At 40.3% G+C, this 18,269-nt stretch overlaps 1 protein-coding gene and 1 long non-coding RNA gene across 2 annotated transcripts; one reads left to right on the top strand and one right to left on the bottom strand.

Annotated features, from left to right (window-relative positions):
- Positions 1 to 3,017: 3,017 nt before the first annotated feature.
- C1H9orf152 (chromosome 1 C9orf152 homolog) lies at positions 3,018 to 10,364 on the bottom strand. The gene is made up of 3 exons (XM_053950878.1): positions 10,193 to 10,364; positions 8,615 to 9,006; positions 3,018 to 3,833 (listed from the first exon to the last, which is right to left on the bottom strand). Exons 2-3 carry the CDS (start codon positions 8,841 to 8,843, stop codon positions 3,262 to 3,264), a joined length of 801 nt encoding a protein of 266 aa, XP_053806853.1. The 5' UTR covers positions 8,844 to 9,006; positions 10,193 to 10,364; the 3' UTR covers positions 3,018 to 3,261.
- Positions 10,365 to 10,437: 73 nt separating this feature from the next.
- Positions 10,438 to 18,042, top strand: LOC128797464 (uncharacterized). Its single transcript, XR_008434143.1, has 4 exons — positions 10,438 to 10,526; positions 16,285 to 16,369; positions 16,525 to 16,588; positions 17,863 to 18,042. It is a non-coding gene; the product is annotated as an uncharacterized LOC128797464 (long non-coding RNA).
- The last annotated feature ends 227 nt before the right edge of the window (positions 18,043 to 18,269 follow it).

Here is an 18,269-nt window from a genome sequence, read left to right as displayed (position 1 = left end):
CTTTCCTTAAACATCTCCAGGGTTTAAGGAGACTCCACCGCCTCCAAATATGCAACCGAAGCTCCCCTGGCACAGCTTAAGGCCATGTCCTGTCATCCTGTCCCTGAGGAGATTTACCCCATTGATCTGTGTAAGTGCCTAAAGAGGGGTGCCAAGAGCATGGACCAGGCTCTTCTTGGTGGTGCCCGGGACAAGGAACGGGCAGAAACTTCAAATGAAGATGAAAAATTCCAAATGAACATGAGGAAAAACTTTCCTGAGCAGTGACCAAGCACTGAGCAGTTTGCCCAGAGAGGCTGAGGAGTTTCCCTCACTGGAGATATTCCAGGACCATCTGGACACAATCCTGTCCCACGTGCTCTAGGATGGCCTAGGTGGGACCAGGTGACCACTGTGGCCCCTTCCAACCTGACCCATTCTGTGGTTCTGTGAGACATAACCTGTGAAACAGCAGCTTATGAGTTCTAAGTGACATCCAGATGTTAGAAAAACAAATTAATTGTTGGTAGAATTGCCGTGTTAAGGTTTAGGGCTCAACATGTTTCAATGATCTCAGACCTTGGGGAAGGTTAACAGAGTTTGGGAAGAAGGAACTATTACTGATAGTGGACACAAAGAATGCAGAATGTACAGGCCACAAGGACATTTGGCAGAACTCCCAAGATAAGGAAGAAACAAGTAAAACCAACTCAATAACTGTGCTGAAATCAGTTCCAACTGGGTAAAAGGTAATTCTGGCATGGAAACATCAGATCTGACCCAAGAAACCCACAGACTCAAAAGATGAGAAAGTGCTTATTAGCATAAGTGAGTGAATCATTAACCAGAAGAAGATAAAATACTCATTAAGAAAAGAACTATCCAACTTGTAGCAGATGAACAATAATGGCTTTGTTTGCTAAAATGTATAAATAGTGAAAAGTTTTGATAGTGGGTGTGCTTGATTTGTGGAAGCCAGCACCCAGGCTTGTACAACTCCGAAATAAATAATTTCTCTCTCAAGTGCGTAATTATTGGCTTGTTGCGTGCACACTGGTTAATGTGACAACAGCAGGGCCTTCTGGCTCCAGATGGCTCATCCCTGGGACGTGGTGGGGGCTCCCAAGGCTGCCTGAGGGACTGTGCCTCCAGGAAAGGCTGTGTCTGGGTTGGGGGTGAGTGTTCTGCAGCCATCCCTCATCTGCCACCTCTGTGTGTGTGGGGCAGAGATGTGCAGGTCGGGGTTTTGTCTGTATTTTTTGAAGGCAGCAGTGTTGCAGGTGAGATTTAGTGTGGGAGTTTGTATTTCCCCATCAGTGGGGGTGGGCAGGGTCTTGCCTGGTTGTGGGGCTGCCAGAAGTTAACCTGGGTTCAGAGACTGGGCTGGAAGAATATGAGCACCAGGAAAACCTGGTGCTAAACAGCACCTCAGGCTGACTGTGGCTTAGTGTCACTTCTAGTCCCCAAAATGTCTGGGAATGGGAGCAGGGAGCAAAGCTTCAGGGATTTGGCTGTACAACATGGGCTGCCTAATACTGTGTTTTGTATTTGAGGTCCTCAGGGAGTTGGGGCTTGTTCCTGGAATGTTTTTGGTGCCTGTAAAAGACAAACTTTTCTTTTAATGGGTAACACCAGTTACAAGTAACTCACGTGGGCTAATTCTTTCATGTGACCAGCAGCATGCTGTCCCAGCAGCAAAGGGATTTCATTCTGTTTTACTCTATTTTATTTATGTGTGACTGAAATAATTGCTCAGCAGTGTGATTTATTCTAGAATGGATGGACCTGTAGGACTGTCCTAACATTTTTCTAAGGAAGTCAGGCAAACTACCATAAGGGTCCCGTTTCCAGCTTTGGAAATGGGGATCTCAGAAGGATCTGAACAAGACACTGAACTAGAATTTCAGGATTCCATGTTTCCCCATGTGCATAAATCAGTAAGGCTTGCCTACTGACAGAGTAAATTTGCTTTATGGCAGTCTTCAGTGTTTGAAACTTGACTACATCTGTGGTAACAGTGATGAAAGCTCCTGCCCATGATGGCCAAACATGAGGAAGTTAACAGGAAAGGTTTTGCAGATCAGGTGCCTTTCAGAAGTGGGACTTTCTAGTATTTGAAGTTTTAGGCTTTTTTCTTACTTTTTGTGTTTCATTTTCACTACAGCTGCTTTAGGAAAAAACCTGTAATTTTCTCATTAAACAGTTGTGTGTGTGTAATATTCCAGTCTCTTGAAATGTTAGTATAGCAACTTTTCTCATAACTGAAACTACTCCACTAACAAATGAAAACCTTCTGAAAATGCTCTTTCATAATGTCTTTGGAAATTAAATTGGAAATTAAATCTCCAAAGGAAAAATGCCTTTTTTAAATTAGTTCCAGTCAGTACAAAGCACTGTACTATGCTAGAGAAGCCTGAGGAGAGGACAAAGTGTTTGTATGAAAAGAGTTTGCAAAGGAGTTAGTTACTTAGTCCATGCATAAACCTGCACTGACTTTAAACCCAAGGTTTTCAAGGTCCATGTTTAATTAAGATAGCTAAATCAATCAAAGGACAATGTAGTTTTTGAAGTATTTCCTTCCAGGTAATTTCTTGTTTCATGTGGACTAATTGTTATCTAGTATTTTTTTCCTGTTCTATCTATTAGGTATATCTATTCTTTATCTTATTTTTCCCCCTTCCTAATCCTTCTTTAAATACTTTAACTACTGTGAAGAAAAGAACCCAGTTACTATGATGTCCTATGGCTACCCATTATGAATTAAGGAGACATTTCCCATCTCCAATTTTTGTGAAAACTGCAATTGAGAAAAGGACCTATCTCAGCACTTGCAGCCAGAAGTGGGTGATACAAAGATCCTGTTTGTGTCATTGAAAAGCACCTGCAAGAGAGGGTCTCCTTCCTCTAAAGATCTTGCAGAAGGGGAGACCTCATTAGTTTTCTAATGAAACACTGGGGATAGATGGAAACCAAAAATATATTACGATAAAATTTATGTATCAGAAAGGAATTATATTGACTAAGTCTCATTACAGCAATAGAAATGAGCAGAGCTTTTATTAATCGATTTAAAAATACATCAGAAATTATCTTTAATATCTTGAATGATGAAATCATATGTTAAAAATTGTAAAAATATTAGAGATTATATAGTCAGAATCTTCTGTGGCTAATAATAGTAGTAAACCCTCAGTAGGTTGATCTGTGTAACTAGAAGGGCTACTTTGCTATTTTAAGTTTTAGTCAAGGTTTTGACTAAGTTTTTGGTATTACTGAATGTCCTCATTGTGAGACATACAACCCAAGCCTCCTTGCAGCTTCAGAAATTCTGGGCCCTTTCCTATTTGGGAAAGGGTAAAAGTTCAGTCTGTTGCAGGCTGGCATGCATTTTGTAGCAGAAATCTGCTGATGTGCCCAAAGAGCTGCAGTGGGTGATTTCAGAGGAGGCTTTTGGCAGGAGCTTGAAATGTTGCAGCCGTTCTCTTTGCTGAGACTGTTCAACATGCTTGCGCTTCCCAGCTGCCCGAGCTCAGACAGTTCACTTGCTCCTGCTGGTTCCTTGGTCTGTGGTGTGCCATTTCCCTTTGAAATCAGTCTCTGGTTGTCAAAACTCCATGGTGTGCCTTTGCAGTGGGAGAGATCCCAGGAATCTCCTTGTCCCAGGGCCTGCCCCAGGCGGTGACTTCCCAGGTGGACACGCCAGAGCAAGTCATCTTCTGAGTCGCCACCGTTCATTGTCGCCAGTGTGACCTTTCTGACAGGGACATCTCCTCTACATGACTTTGATCTTTTAACTTTCTTATTAATTAGCACAGGGTTGATCATTGATTCTGGCAGAAGAGAATCATGTCCACCTGCAGGAGAAATGCATTTGTGCACGTTACTATGGTGGCAAAAATCAAGGGTATGATTTTCAGCAGCATTAACTCATCTGAAAAGCTTTAACATGAGTTTTAACTGTGCTCTTTCTTTCAGTGGCTGAGAGTAGTGCAAGTTCTTTTGATGCCAGGTTTAGGAGTAGAACTACTTCATGCTTGCTTTTGCAGATCTGAGGGCATAAATGGTATCCTAGTTTTAGTCAAATGAAAATGGAAATTTATCAATATTGATCTAACTGGTACTCTAAGACTCATTAACAGCACAGATTGAGAATCGACTTTCAGTAATTAATTGCTTGCAAGCAAAACTTCTTGAGGTGAGTAGGGACTTGCTCAGTGTGTTGGCAAGTGCTGTAATTTGAAAGACAAAAATGTTCTGTTTGATACTGTTTGAAGTTTGTATTCACAGCTTAATAATATTGTGAGTATTTCCAGATGAAACAAGTTGTGAATGCTGTCTTTTTCACAGTGAGGGATCATTAACATTATAGGCTTGTATTTTAATATTTTACTGCAATTTTACTATTCCAGTCAGTATAAATTTTGTAAATAGTTTATCACATTAGCATTGCCTGAGTGATGACTTAGAGGAATCTGCTTCCTCTGTGAATGGTATAGAGTAGCTTTAACAGTTGGAGATTCTGGTCTCCTTTTTTTTATTCTTCTACCCCTATAGCTTAATTTCTAAAGCACTATGAAAGTTCCTGTTAAAATACTTAAGATATTAGGGACAAAAATGCTAATGCTACTTTAATTACATATAGGAGTCATCAAATTGCTGGACATGACTGGTTTCCTGTGTCTTGGAAATGAACAGAAACAGATATATTACACTAAAGATAATTCATTGACACGACTTAAATATACTTCAGTTGGTATAAATATAGTTTAAAGTAGGAGTTGTACAGAATGCTGGCCTTATTTACAGGGTTGACTTATAGTGACTGTGTCTGTTGCAATCTAAGTTCTGAAACACATTAAAGGGAGAAACGTAGACATAAAAGAGTGCTGATTATATTTTGAGTGTCTCTGAATAATTAAGTTAAAATTCAATTAAAAAATAAAATTTAAATTATAACAATTGTTTTAAAAGGATTATGACCCTGAATTTGAAGCTAGTTTGAGTAGGAGTAGGCAGTTTTTTGCCTGCACAAAAACCCAACAGCACAAACTGTGCTTCATAGCTGCCTTTTGTGTCATCTTTACAAATAAGTAGTAGGAGCTGTGAGACCCAGCTGATTTACTGGCAGTAAATGAACCTGTACAACAGGGATTTTGCTAAGCAAGGGCTTTCACTGCTGCCTTTCTCTCCCACTGCTGAAACAACAACCCCAGCATAGTATCACAGAACTTTTTCTGGTCCTTGGCCATGAAGGGTTGATCTGATAAGAGCTGGTTTGCAGCATGGCTGGGAGGGAGAACCATGTCAGACCACACTGGCTCTCATGCCACGTTACTGGGAGAGAGGAGACTGAGGCACGTGCAGAGCTTTGAGATACAGGTGTTTGTGCATCCATCTGTACAGTGAGTTGTGTTGATAGAATTTCTTAGGGTGACACCACTCAGAGGCATGAGAATACACAGTTCTCTACCATGCAACAGTGAGAATCAAAGTTATGACTGGACCTCATCCAAGAAATAAAGCTGAATGCCTATTTCTTATCCAAGAAATAAAGCTGAGCTTGGCTGGCTACAGAAAGGTCCACATGCAAATCAGGGCCCTGTGGGTTCTGCAAAACAGCACAGTGTAGCACCAAGCTGTGAAAACCAAGGCTTGTTCTCTGTATGTGAGAGAAAATCCAAGAGAGAATGAAACTGAGAGACTGAGGTGAAGCACCTTTGCATGTTTTTTTTGTTTTTGGTTTTTTTTTTTTTTGTGGTGTTAGCTGTGCTTTTGGCTGGACTGGCATTGATAGGCAACATCAGAACATCTAGAACTTTATGAACTGGTCATCAGAATAATTATGATCTGTCTTGAATTGATCAGAAAGTTCAGAGTGACAAATCTAGTCCAATTTTAATAGTGTGCACTGGTTTTGAGTTCAAGGTTGATTTGATTCCTTACTTGGCTACAGGTGCAGCACACAAAATTGAGCAATGACCTTGGATGGAAACGTGATAGGCCTGAACCACTGGGCATTGAATTAACACACCTCCAGCACTGTCCAAACTTCTCAAGAGAGCTGCAATTATACAGACCTTTCTTTCTGTTTTTCTGTCTTTTTTTTCTCCATGTAAATTGTGTATTATAGCCTTGTTGCACAGTTGTTTAGCATCTGGCCATATGCTGTCATCATTAATAGGTTTCAGACTTTTAATTAATCATTAATGGCTTCCAACTTTTAAGGTTCCAGAGTGGAAAAAGTTAATTTTATCTCAGGTTAGCTTGGGAAATACTTGGAAGAGATTTCTACAGTCAGAGCCCCAGTATTTATTCTGTTGTGACTGCATGTGCTGAATACTCCCACTTAATTCCTAAAGTAAATACTGTTTTTCAGCTTCTTAGCCAATAAGTAATGAATGCACTGCTGATCCCCTAACTGGTGCCTTTCAAATCTTGTCATGGTCTTTGTTCTCAAATAATCAGGAGTGGGCAGAAGCATGAATGTAACTGTGTATACTGGGGAAGAAACAGAACAAAGTTGTTTTCAGGTATCTTCTTGGTTACTAACCCCTCTGTCCAAAAAACAGAGAAGTTAGAGGGTCTTAAATTCTGTTTAAAGGTCCACAATTTTACGACTCCTGCAGACAGAAAGTGACATACAAAGCTAAAAGTCCTCTGGAAAACTTAACATTCCAGCTGTGGTGCAACAAACCTACAGTGCTCAAAATCCCTGTGGTTCCATGGAAGGACAGCTGCTCTGCCAGGCAGGAGCAAAGCAGGGTTTTACTGGTGGGAACAAAGACCTTTGGCAGGGACTTTTCAGACTACGAGGGACTGGAGGTGTTCTCTTTCCATGAGGGTTTGTGTGTCTGGCCTTTGAGGTTTTGTGTGTGTGTGGGGGGTTTGTGATGGTGTTGTTGTTGTCACCCCTTTCCCAGCACAGCCATAATTTTACCCTCTAGGTAGGGAAACAATTTCCAGTCAGAACAAATCACTGATACATACATGGAGTGCCTGAAATCCTGGAATTTCAGGATAGTGTAGGGCAGTCCTGATATGGCAATGTTCATTTTTGCTCCACATATTCCTGAAAACTGATGTATGTAACAGGTGCAAAGGGCTGAGCCATGTAATAGGTTTTCCCAGCTTCCACAGGAATGTGTAAGATAAACTTTTAGGACCTTGAGAGCTCAGTATAACAAAAAATGCCCAAATTCTGACTGCTCCTAACAGTGATATGAATTCTTTCCACACAGGTTGTGTGAAGACAGAAGTTAAGTGCAGCAGGTTATGTGGTTTTGTGAATGTTTTGGGGAATGTGCATGTGTATAAAAATACTTGTATGTCCTACTACATTTTAACTCCCCAAAATCTGTGCAGTTCTACTTTCTTACATATTTTAATCTTCAAATGACCTTGCAAAAAATCTGCTGTAATAACATTCATTATATCTGAAACTTCATTTAAATTAATCTGAATAAAGGCTTCTGCTCCCTTTCTTTAGCTAACATATTTTTGCTTTAACTGATTAGATGGGCTAGTTTGTCTTCAAGTTACCTGCTTTTTGATACCTGATAAAATAAGCTTGTATATATTTTTTTTTCTTCCTCACAGAGATTTTAATTCTTTTCACATGAGAATTTCAAAACATTTGGATGAAAGAATATTGAAGAAGCAAATCTGTTGTTCATAATTACATGGTTTTTTGTGATTGTTTTGATTATGAATTCTGACACAGACAAATGCTAGAACTGCTGAAAAATATAGAGGAAAATGTATAGAATGAAATAACTTAAGTTCTACACTTGTTGAGCTAAATACTAATACGAGAGGTGAATGAAGCATGAATTTTATATTAAAATTAAATTCAGAAGACAACTTCATTAGTTGTCTTAGTATTCTCAATATCACTTTAACTTGGAAAGCTCATGTATCAGTGTAGTATTGTAAACGGTAGTCTAACTAAAAACTTTAAAATAATTGCAAGTTTCTTATATAAAATCTGTTTGACATGGCAGGTAGATGAGTGATACATATTCTTACTTGTTTTTCTATTCATGCACTTTCCAAGCAATATGCACTGAAAATACTTTCAAAATAGGATCTTTTGTTCAAAGCTCATATCTTAGTTACCCACTATGACTTTTAATTAAAGTTATATTTTAACAAAACCCCAACTTATGCTTGTTACTTGATATTTACCATTGCTTCCTGTAGTCTTTCTTTACACAGATAGAACAGGACAAAAGAGAAAGATGACCCAGAATTGCTGGTTCTGATGGAAGCATTCAAGAGAGCAGAAATATTACAGAATGTGTTGCACAAATACACTTATCATAGACGTGAAGAACATGGTTACTGTAAGGGTTACTATTTATGTTTAGAACTTTATTTTACTGATATAAAACCTGTAAAACCTCAAATATATTAATCTGTTTCAAAGACATAATAATATTTCACTGACATGAAGCTTATTGATATAAATATCAAACCACCTTTCGCAAAACGAATAAACCCCCAAAATGACAGAAAAGGAATTTACTTCTACATCTCTTGAAGCAGAACACAAAAAGAACAAACTAGATGTTATTAAAGATTTAAAGAGATAATCTTTACATTACATATGCATTTTTTCCTACAAATAGAAGCGTACCTGTTTTATATAAAATAATGTGTGGTTGCAGTTTTTGCTTCTGTTTTATATGGTCATACTGCTCCTCAAGCATGCTTACATCCATCCTGGTGAGCTTCTTATCACCATCTGAAACCTGTGGCTCTGAGCTATGAGTCACTGAAAAAATACCCGTCACGTATTTGTAAGCCTTCACCATCTGTTCCAACAAGGAAGAAAAAGTCAAGCAGAAGCAGGACATTTCCTTCATTGTGCTGGCAAAAAAAGCAAATCAAGTGTGAAGCATCTGAAATCTTCCTAAATGAAGGAGTAACTTTCTTCCAAGCACAGTGACTTGTGTCAGGAGCTGCCTGGTCTGCGCTGGAGCTGTGGATGTCGCTCAGGTTCTTTTCATGCCGAGTTCCCTGGAGCTCCTGTGTACAAGAGTTCAGGATCAGGACTGCATAGCTGGATTTAATGTTTACTTAAGGTTGTGAGCATATGAACCTTTGCCAAAAAAAACAGTGAAGTACAAACCCTCGTTGAACACAGCCAACTGCTGGAAATGCTGGGTAATACTGGTTTATGTAGCAATGCTAAGTCTTAAAGGCATGCTGTTGTGGAGGCATCCCTGGGCCAGGAGCTCCACCTGGGAAATATTTTTCTTTTTTCCTGTGTATTTTGTGTCTTTCCCCCCCACTCTCCCTTCCTTCACTTTCAGTTGCATTCTTGCTGACACTTCCTGGGGCAGTGGGGTGGGAGGGGAGGATTTATCAAGCTTTCATACTTCTGTGTTTATTGTTGCCTTTCAAATAATATGTTAAAAGTATTCAGGCCTGGGTGCAGAGTCAAAAAAATATGGGCCAACAACATTTGGAATTAGGAGGCTGGAGACAGGAACGCCTTATTCTGACTCATTCAGGACTTCTGCTGTTCTATAAAATGAAATAAACTACAGAAGTAATAATTTTGTTGATGAGAGCTGAGCAAACTTTTAAAATGCATGGTAAGCTAAATTTTAAAACTTAATGTTAACATTATTATCTCACAATGAGGCAAAAATTCAAAAAACATGTGGCTTTTGATCATCTCAGGTAACGTATAACGCTTTGCCTGGGCTGTGTACTGCGAGTTATTATCCCCGAAATAGGTCCATCAAGGGCCCAAGACAGTAGTATGTGAAAAAATTATGCAGTTAAACTGTAGTTTTAATACAATTGTGCATCTGCTCATTCTCATGCAGTGACACATTTTTGGTAAGAGTTTAAAAGGACTATCTCAAAACTAATTTGAGTAAACAGTTGGGTATTTCCTAAGAGCCACTTTGAATGCAAGACTGAGGTTTTGTAACTAAAATGTCATCCTCTATAGACAATTTACCTTTTGTGTGGCATAAACCAAGTAGAGAAATAAGGCTTGAAAATCAAACTGTTGATGGAAGGGGCAGAGAATTGTCAGGATGGTTGGCTAATAAACACAGGCTTATAACAAAGACAAGGAGGAAAGGCACTGGGCACAGCTCTGACACATCCCTCGTGCCTGGGGGAGCGGAGGCACCGGAGCAGCGTCCTGTGCATCCCCCTGAGCCGGGATCACCCTGCAGCAGCCCCAGGTACCCACCTGCACCTCACGGGATCGGCACAGCCTCTGGGGGATGCTGGGGGATCCAGCTGGCTGCTTCCCGAGCTCCTTCCTGGGAGCAAAGGCGAGAGCTGCTGGCCTTGAGGCGAAGGCTCCGGAGCGGCCGCGGCGGGGCTGCGGGCGCAGCAGCAGCAGCAGGTTCCTGTGGAACCCGGGCCCTGGGGACACGGGAGCCTGGCGGGCACTTGTCACAATGGACTGTGTGATGGATGGCCAGAGGAAACAGCAGTGGGTTCCACGATGGTTTTTTCTGGGCTTCAAGTCCTGTGATACACTCAGAACTGTGAATCTCCTGTGCTTAGTGTAAGCTCAGGTGGGTCTGTGCAAACATCTCCAGATGTGGTAGCCTCGATCAAGCACAACAGAAGTCACAGAATCACAGAATATCCTGAGTTGTGAGGGACCCACAGGGATCATCAAGTCTGAAGTGAATGGTCCATACAGGGATCAAACCCACAACCTTGCTGTTATTAGCACCATGCTCTAACCCACTGAGTTAAAGTCAGTGGAATAGTAGGGAAGATGAATGGTTTGAAGTTGTCTTGAGTGAAAGAAAATGGTAGTTTCTCTTAGAAATGGATAACACTTTGTCACTTTGGATAACAGTGTTGCTTTGACAATAGACTTTTATTTATCCATTGGTGTCTTTTCAAGACACCTTGTGAGGGCATGTTTTATTTTTCTGGCTGAGAAGAGTTTTTGTCTGGAAGGATATAAACCACAGCTGTTAGACTGGTAATAACTACTCATTTATGAAAACTTGCACAGGTTTGTGGTGCTATTGTGGCACAAGAGAATTTCGTAGAATCATGGAATGTTAAGGGTTGAAAGGGATTTTATGGACCATCTTGTCCCAACTCCCCCTGCCATGGGCTGGGACATTTTCCACTAGGTCAGGTTGTTCAAGGAATTGTCCAACCTGGCCTTTAACACTGCCAGGGTTGGAGAATCCACATCCTCCCTGGGCAACCTGTTCCAATATCTCACCACCCTCACAGCAAAGAATTTCTTCCTAATATTCCTAAGCTTCCCCTCTATCAATTTGTACCCATTACTCCTTGTCCTGTCACTACAAATCCGGATGAAAGGCCCCTCTCCAGCTTCCCTGTAGGCTCCTTTCAGATACTGGAAGGTTGCAATGAGGTCTCCACACAACCTGCTCTTCACCAGGCAGGATGTTAAGTCCTCTCTATAAAAATCAGTTGTGCTACAACAGTTACATCTGTGTAGTTGAAATGGTTACATTTCCTTAGTGCACACATGGTAGGAACAGGAAGATGTGTTACACTCTGGTAAGGAAGGTGTGTTGTTACATGGCATCAGGGAACTGAGTAATAAATTCCAAGTTTTGTTCCCTAACAAAATAGTGGGGGTAGTTGGGAAGCAACAATATATTCTTAGAAAATTTATATATAAGAAAAAGATGCCATTTACTTAGACCCATTAAACAAGAACAGAAATGAGCAGAGGTTGTATTCATTTATTTTAAAAGTTCTAAATATATTAAAGGTTATGTAGTCACGATCTTCTGTAGCTAGTAAAAGTAGTAAACACTTAGCAGGTTGATCTGTGTAACTAGAAGGACTAGAAGGACTACTTTGCTATTTTAAGTTTTAGTCAAGGTTTTGACTAAGTTTTAGGTATTACTGAATGTCCTCATTGTGAGACATACAACCCAAGCCTCCTTGCAGCTTCAGAAATTCTGGGCCCTTTCCTATTTGGGAAAGGGTAAAAGTTCAGTCTGTTGCAGGCTGGCATGCATTTTGTAGCAGAAATCTGCTGATGTGCCCAAAGAGCTGCAGTGGGTGATTTCAGAGGAGGCTTTTGGCAGGAGCTTGAAATGTTGCAGCCGTTCTCTTTGCTGAGACTGTTCAACACACTTGAGCTTCCCAGCTGCCCGAGCTCAGACAGTTCACTTGCTCCTTTGTGTTCCTTGGGCTGATTGACTGAATCAGGCTGAAATTCTGCAGATCTTGGGAATCCTCTTGGAAGTTCTGTGCCTGCAGGTGACAAGACTCTAGATATGCAGTGCACAGAGTTCTGGGAAGTATCAGCAGTCTCAGATGTGTAAGTCTGCTGTAGCTGACTTGTTAGTAATTACTCCTGCCTTCCTGATATGCTTGTGTCTTACAGTTGTGTTGCCTACCTCAGCTGTAGTCCTTTCCTGCCTTAGCCAGGGAAAGAACAGTAAATACAATACTCTGTCAGACACTGTGGATACTCTTGAAGTTGGCTTCTCTCTACCTCAGAAAAAGCACATGTCATGTTAGAATTGTTCTGATGTATCATGTTAGATCTACTTTGATGCTCTGCCTTCAGCAGTGACAAACACCTGGTGCTCTCTAGCAAGCAGTGCTTCAATTGCCTTGATTGTCCAGTGTTCTGAGTTGTTGTCCCATGGAGTTTGCCTCTGGACCTTCAGGCACTTGGCTTATACACTGGGACAGGAGATTTAATTAACCTCATTACAGTTTGAGCTGGCATTCAATACAAACATTATTAATGGTCATAAAAGTTACCCAACCTTTTTAAAATTCCAGTCACACTATTTGACTCTCTGACCTCCTGTAAAAGTGACTTGTGCAGCCTGCCTGTGTGTGACAGGAGGAATTACTGGGTTAGCATCCTTAAACAAGAAACACAGGCTCTGTCTTCAGAGATGTGAGCTTCACTTCTCATTAGAAGAGCATTTAACATGTAATGAGTTTGTATCTGATCAGAAAGTATTATTAATTATTTGTGCTGCACCCTTCCCTCAGGATCACAGAAAAGCCATCACACGTAGTCGTGTGAATGGTTTATACAAGTCAGTCCCCTCCCAAGCAGTTCCATGGGTAAGCAACAGAACCACAAAGCAGGTAAAGGAGCCAGATGGCCAGTGAGACGAAGGGAATGGGTCCAGGTGGTACAGCAGAGAGGAGGAACTGCAAACAGGATTAGCTCAGCCAATCCCATATACATTGCAGTTTGTTTGCTTCTCAGGGAAAACTTGTGAACAGATTCGGCATAGAATTGTTAAGGCCGGAAGAAACCTTTAAGGTCAGCAAGTCAACACAGCACCACCATGTTCACCATTAAACCATGTTCTCAGGTGCCATTCCCCAAGGGCTTTATAACCCTTTCCTTGAAAAACTGTTCCTAAAATCCAGTCTGAACCTCTCCTGGTGCAATGTGAGGCCATTTCCTCTCATCCTGCTGCTTGTTACCCAGGAGAAGAGACCAACCCCCAGCTCACTGTGACCTCCTGTCAGGAGCTGTCGAGAGTGAGAAGGTCCCCCCTGAGCCTCTTTTTCTCCAGACTGAGCCCCCACATTCCATCAGCTGCTCCTCATCAGACTTGTGCTTCAGGCCCATTCCCAGCTCAGTTGCTCTTCTCTGGACACACTCCAGCAATGCCTTTCTTGTCGTGACAGGCCCTAAAATGCACACAGGATCTGAGATGTGATTGAATCAGTCTCTGGAGGTGTGTATGGATTTGTGTGTATGGGTTTGTGTGTATGTTTGTGCAGGTACACTTTGCCATCAGGGCTTATCTCTGTGTCTGTATACAAACACACACACACACATATATATCTATACATGTGTGTGTGTTTTTTGTGAATAATTTGCAACCAGGATATGATTAATAAAATAAATTGCAGCTCTAATCTCCATGACATCAGAAAGTATATGAGGTTAATTGTGACTTTGATGTGTAGTGAGCTCATGTAGCCAGTCCTTGTTATGCCACTGGGATAAACTTGAGAACAGATTACCCACAGGTTCTGTTCTTACATCATAGTGGAACAACTTCCTTTTAGGTATTGCCTGTTTACTAATAAATAAAAATAACATAGTGTGCATGATCATACATGCACGCCATGTGATTTCTTTTTAAATCAGTCAATCAATCTATAAATCGAGTTACCTGGAGCTCCAGAGCCCTGTACACTTTCCCAGTATGCAGCAGGTGGCACTATTGGATGGCATGACTGTGTTTGCCCGAGACTGACACGTTAGAGATCTCCATTTGGGTTGCTCTAGGTTGCAGAGGAGTATCAGCAGCCAAGCCATTTTCTAACACTGGCACATGTATCTCTGAACAGCATTACAGGTTCTGAAAATTTATTGCCATGATTAGGTTTGTGTCAAAACTTGTTCTTTTTTAATTGAACAAATTCCTGATCAAAACATCATCTGAGTGGTTTTCACTTGATTATCCACTGAAGCCTGAAGTGCCTTATTTCCCTTAAGTCTTTTCTTCTGTCACAATGGAACCAATTCTTCATTTCCTTGAGGAAAAAAAAAAAAAAAAAAAAAATTGAGACTACTTCATACTCCAAAAGCTGTCTTTTAGAACCTGAAGTAGATGTTTACTGCCCTTGACCTTGGTTGCAAAATCTCATTTAAAAAGATGCCACTAATTTTATCTCAAACTAATTAATTTGTGTGTAGTAAATTATGTTTTTATTAAAAATTGTTTGGAGGATCTTTTAGGAATAATTGTTGATTTAAAGATAATTAAAAATGCTCATAATGGTTAACTGACTGAATGCACTTCCTGTAACACTGGGTTTTACTGCACACCTGAGACTAGAGGTATATTATTCATGATATTCATGTGCTGAATTATAGACATGTTCAGCACTGTTCATGGAGGTTTAAAAGGCAGAATACAAAAGTCTGTAGATTTTAACTGGCACTGAGAAGGAAAATCAAAGTTACTGTGATAATCCCCTTTCTCTAGTTTTCTATAGTGCTTTTAAAATTTTTATTGAAGTGCAGTCTTGAAGTGTAAGAAAGTGAGTATTTTATTGTTAAAAAATGTAATAGCACAAAGAAAAATAGAAACAAGGTGGCTGCTATTATTTGGATTCCAGGCAGTATTAGTAGAATCAATAGTAATTGTTTACTTCTTAGTGAGATTTTTGATAAGAGCACACACATTTCTGTTGTTTGAAAGCACAACCTTAAAGCATGCCCCAGCTACGGTGTGTTGTGAGTAGAGCACAGGGCTTTCTGATGGTGCAAGATTATTTCTGGTGCTCTCTGAGTGTCCTTGCTAATGGGGTGAAGGATCCTATGAGGCAAGTTTTCGAAATGATCTTGAGATGTTTCCTCTGATCTGATCTTTCCTGTGCTTTCAGACCTAAAGGGTTCAAGTATGTCAAAGGAAGGGACCAGCTGCCCTTCAGGTCCCTCTGAAGGTTTGGTGAGCTTGGGTTGCATGTAGTCCCTCTTCACATTTCCTTGACAGGATTCTAAGTACCCATTTTATTCCTTGTGTCTTTAGGTAAATATAATTAGGTAGTGTGTGTAGGTAGGCATATACCAAATATCTCTGATCCTGCACTCTGCCTGGGTGTCTCTAAAGGCTTAAATCAAACACACCAAGTCAGCACTGAGGGTTTCATGCCAAATATCTTGTGCTTTACATGCTTTTGTCAAGAAAGGTTGGACCAGCTGATCCTTGAGGTCCCTTCCAACCTGGTATCCTGTGATTCTATGATTTAGTACTCACTCATCTGGCTTTGCAGGTGTCAGGAGCTTGATGCTATCCAGTCTCCTATGAAGAACCACATTCTTTGTTGTTTTTTTTTTCTTTTTCTTTTTGTGGATGGTAAATGTGGTCAAACAGAAGTTACTGTGTTCCTGCATGTCAAATTCAGTGCTGCTCTTGAGGAGCTAAATGCAGCAGATGTTCTGTATGTGTTTTTTGTGCCTGACATAAGCAGCATTTAAAAACCTCTGTTCTTCTGTCTTGACTTGCTGAGGATTAAATCATATTCCTTTGGAGTGTTAGTTGCTACAAAAAGTAAACTAAAATGCTGAAATGTGCTTTGTTAGAAAGCTGCTCCCTCTGTTGGTTGTCTCATTGATAGGACTGGAATTTCTCCTGGGCAACCAACCAGCCTCCAAAACCGAGGGTCAGGAATTGTTCATTTTATAACTCTGCTATCCCTGCCCACCAAGAACTTCTGAAATTCCCTTTTAGAAGTGACAATGTGCAGAGGCAAGTCTAAGAAGAAACTGAACATATTTACCAGTTAAGAGATTTTAAACAAATTAACTTTTGACATCTTTCCTCACAGTTCCTCTGGCCCCCTTCTCTTCTGTACCAACTACTTTTCTGACTGTTTCCTGTCCATGGAGTTATGAAGACTACAGTTCTGGGAGGTGACAACAGCCTGTGGTTATTTGTTCTCCCAGGAGACATAACAGGCATATAGGAATTCTGTGGGAATTTCAAGCAGGGTCTAAAACAAATTGTATAAGCTGTGTAACTTTTCCACCTAAAAATCCACCTTGATTTTTCCACCTAAAAACTACAGGATTTTGACTCACTATTGATTGCAAGATTTTTGGTCCTTCCTGGATGGTGCTAAAAAGAGCAAGGTTTGTCCCTTATTAGTGTCCAATTCAGGCATTTTTTGAGTAGGAATGAGTTTATCTTTGATTGCTTTTAATCAATAAGATGTACTTATCTGTAAGTGAAGTTTGATAAGAATCAAGTACAGCGTGAAAGAACTGGTTAATGTGTTGTTAATGAAAAGTTTTATCTGGATGACACCATCTTACTTCTGAGATATTTGCTTTTGAGCACTACAACACAAACCACTTGGTATTCATCTTCAAGAAACTCTGCTGGGCACATAAGTTAACTTTAATAAGCCTTGCAAATAGCTGTAGCTAGGATAGTCCTCCAAAGAGGATGGTTAAGTACTGTTTCTATTGTAAGAATGAACGTGGACTTGAAGTCTGTGCAGGGGAAGAAAGTATCCTAAAAATGATTTGTTATTCAGAAGCATCCTTCACTTCTATGCAGAAATCTCATGAGGACTTTGTACTGCACTTCATAATCACTGGTAGCCTAATTGAGTCAAGGAAATTACAACTGTAAAACTAGAGTATATAAACTAGAGTATATAAAACCAGATAAAATTCCACAGCACCTGATTCAGTACCCACTGAAGTCAAAACATCTTCTGCCGGTTTCAATAGAAGTGAAACTGGAGGATTTTATGTACATGATCAAATAAAAGCTGCAAACTGACCAATACCCATAAAACTGGTGGTAAAGTTGAGATTGTGTAGTTAAGCCATCATTTAAACCCTTTTCTTGTACCCATTATTTGTGTGCTTGTGTGTGCTTTTATATGGAGTCCTGCACCAATTCCTCATGAGTTCTCTGTAAAGGGCCTTAACTGGTTAATGCAGTACCACACCTGGCATATTGAATATGCACATGTCAAAAAATTAACTCAGCCAGTAAGTTTGTGGAGTAATTACTGTACTTAAATAATCTACATTTTTAGTCTCTATGCAACAACTGTACTTTGGGCTTCCTCTTGTAGAACTCATTCACGGGGATTTCACTGGATCTTTGTATGTGCCTTTATGGAATCACAGAGTGGGTCAGGTTGGAAGGGACCACAGTGGGTCATTTGGGCCAACATCCCTGGTCAAGGGTTGTGCTAGGGCATGTTGCATAGAATTGTGTTCAGATGGTCCTGGAATGTCTCCAGTGAGGGAGACTCCACAAGTCCACAAACCACTTTGGGCAGCCAGCACAGCAACAAAGTTCTTCCTCACACTCATGTGTTCATGGCATAGTCAGTAAAAAACCAGCCACCTCAATACATTTAAACATCAAGCTCTTATTCTTACAGAGTGAAGATTTTCCACTGCATTTGGAGGTATGGACAAACATAGCGGTTACCACAAGATCATGTGCAAAAATAACTTCAACAGATTATTGGTAATACCAAAAGCACATATTTAGGGAAAGAAAAACACTTTTGGTATTATAATAGCATCTCAATAAAAAGAACAGAAACTTCATCTTTTAATTTATGGTACTGTGGTATTTTATATTTTCAGTACTTGGTTAAACATTGCTGGAGATTTTGTGATAAGAGTACTTGCAATGCCAAAGGGAATGACCTTTAGGGCATTGCCATTGTTCAGATATTGTTCTAGCAGGTAGGTCCAGTGCTCAGGCTGAGACTATTTCTTTTTTAAGGTGATGTGTTAATGTGTTACTGTTGTGTTACTTGGAGCTTAACATTGTAAACAT

The sequence above is a fragment of the Vidua chalybeata genome, chromosome 1, assembly GCF_026979565.1.
Source record: "Vidua chalybeata isolate OUT-0048 chromosome 1, bVidCha1 merged haplotype, whole genome shotgun sequence".
NCBI lineage: Eukaryota > Metazoa > Chordata > Aves > Passeriformes > Viduidae > Vidua > Vidua chalybeata.
Note: the sequence above shows the minus strand (reverse complement) of the source record. Positions and strands in the feature narration are given on the sequence as shown.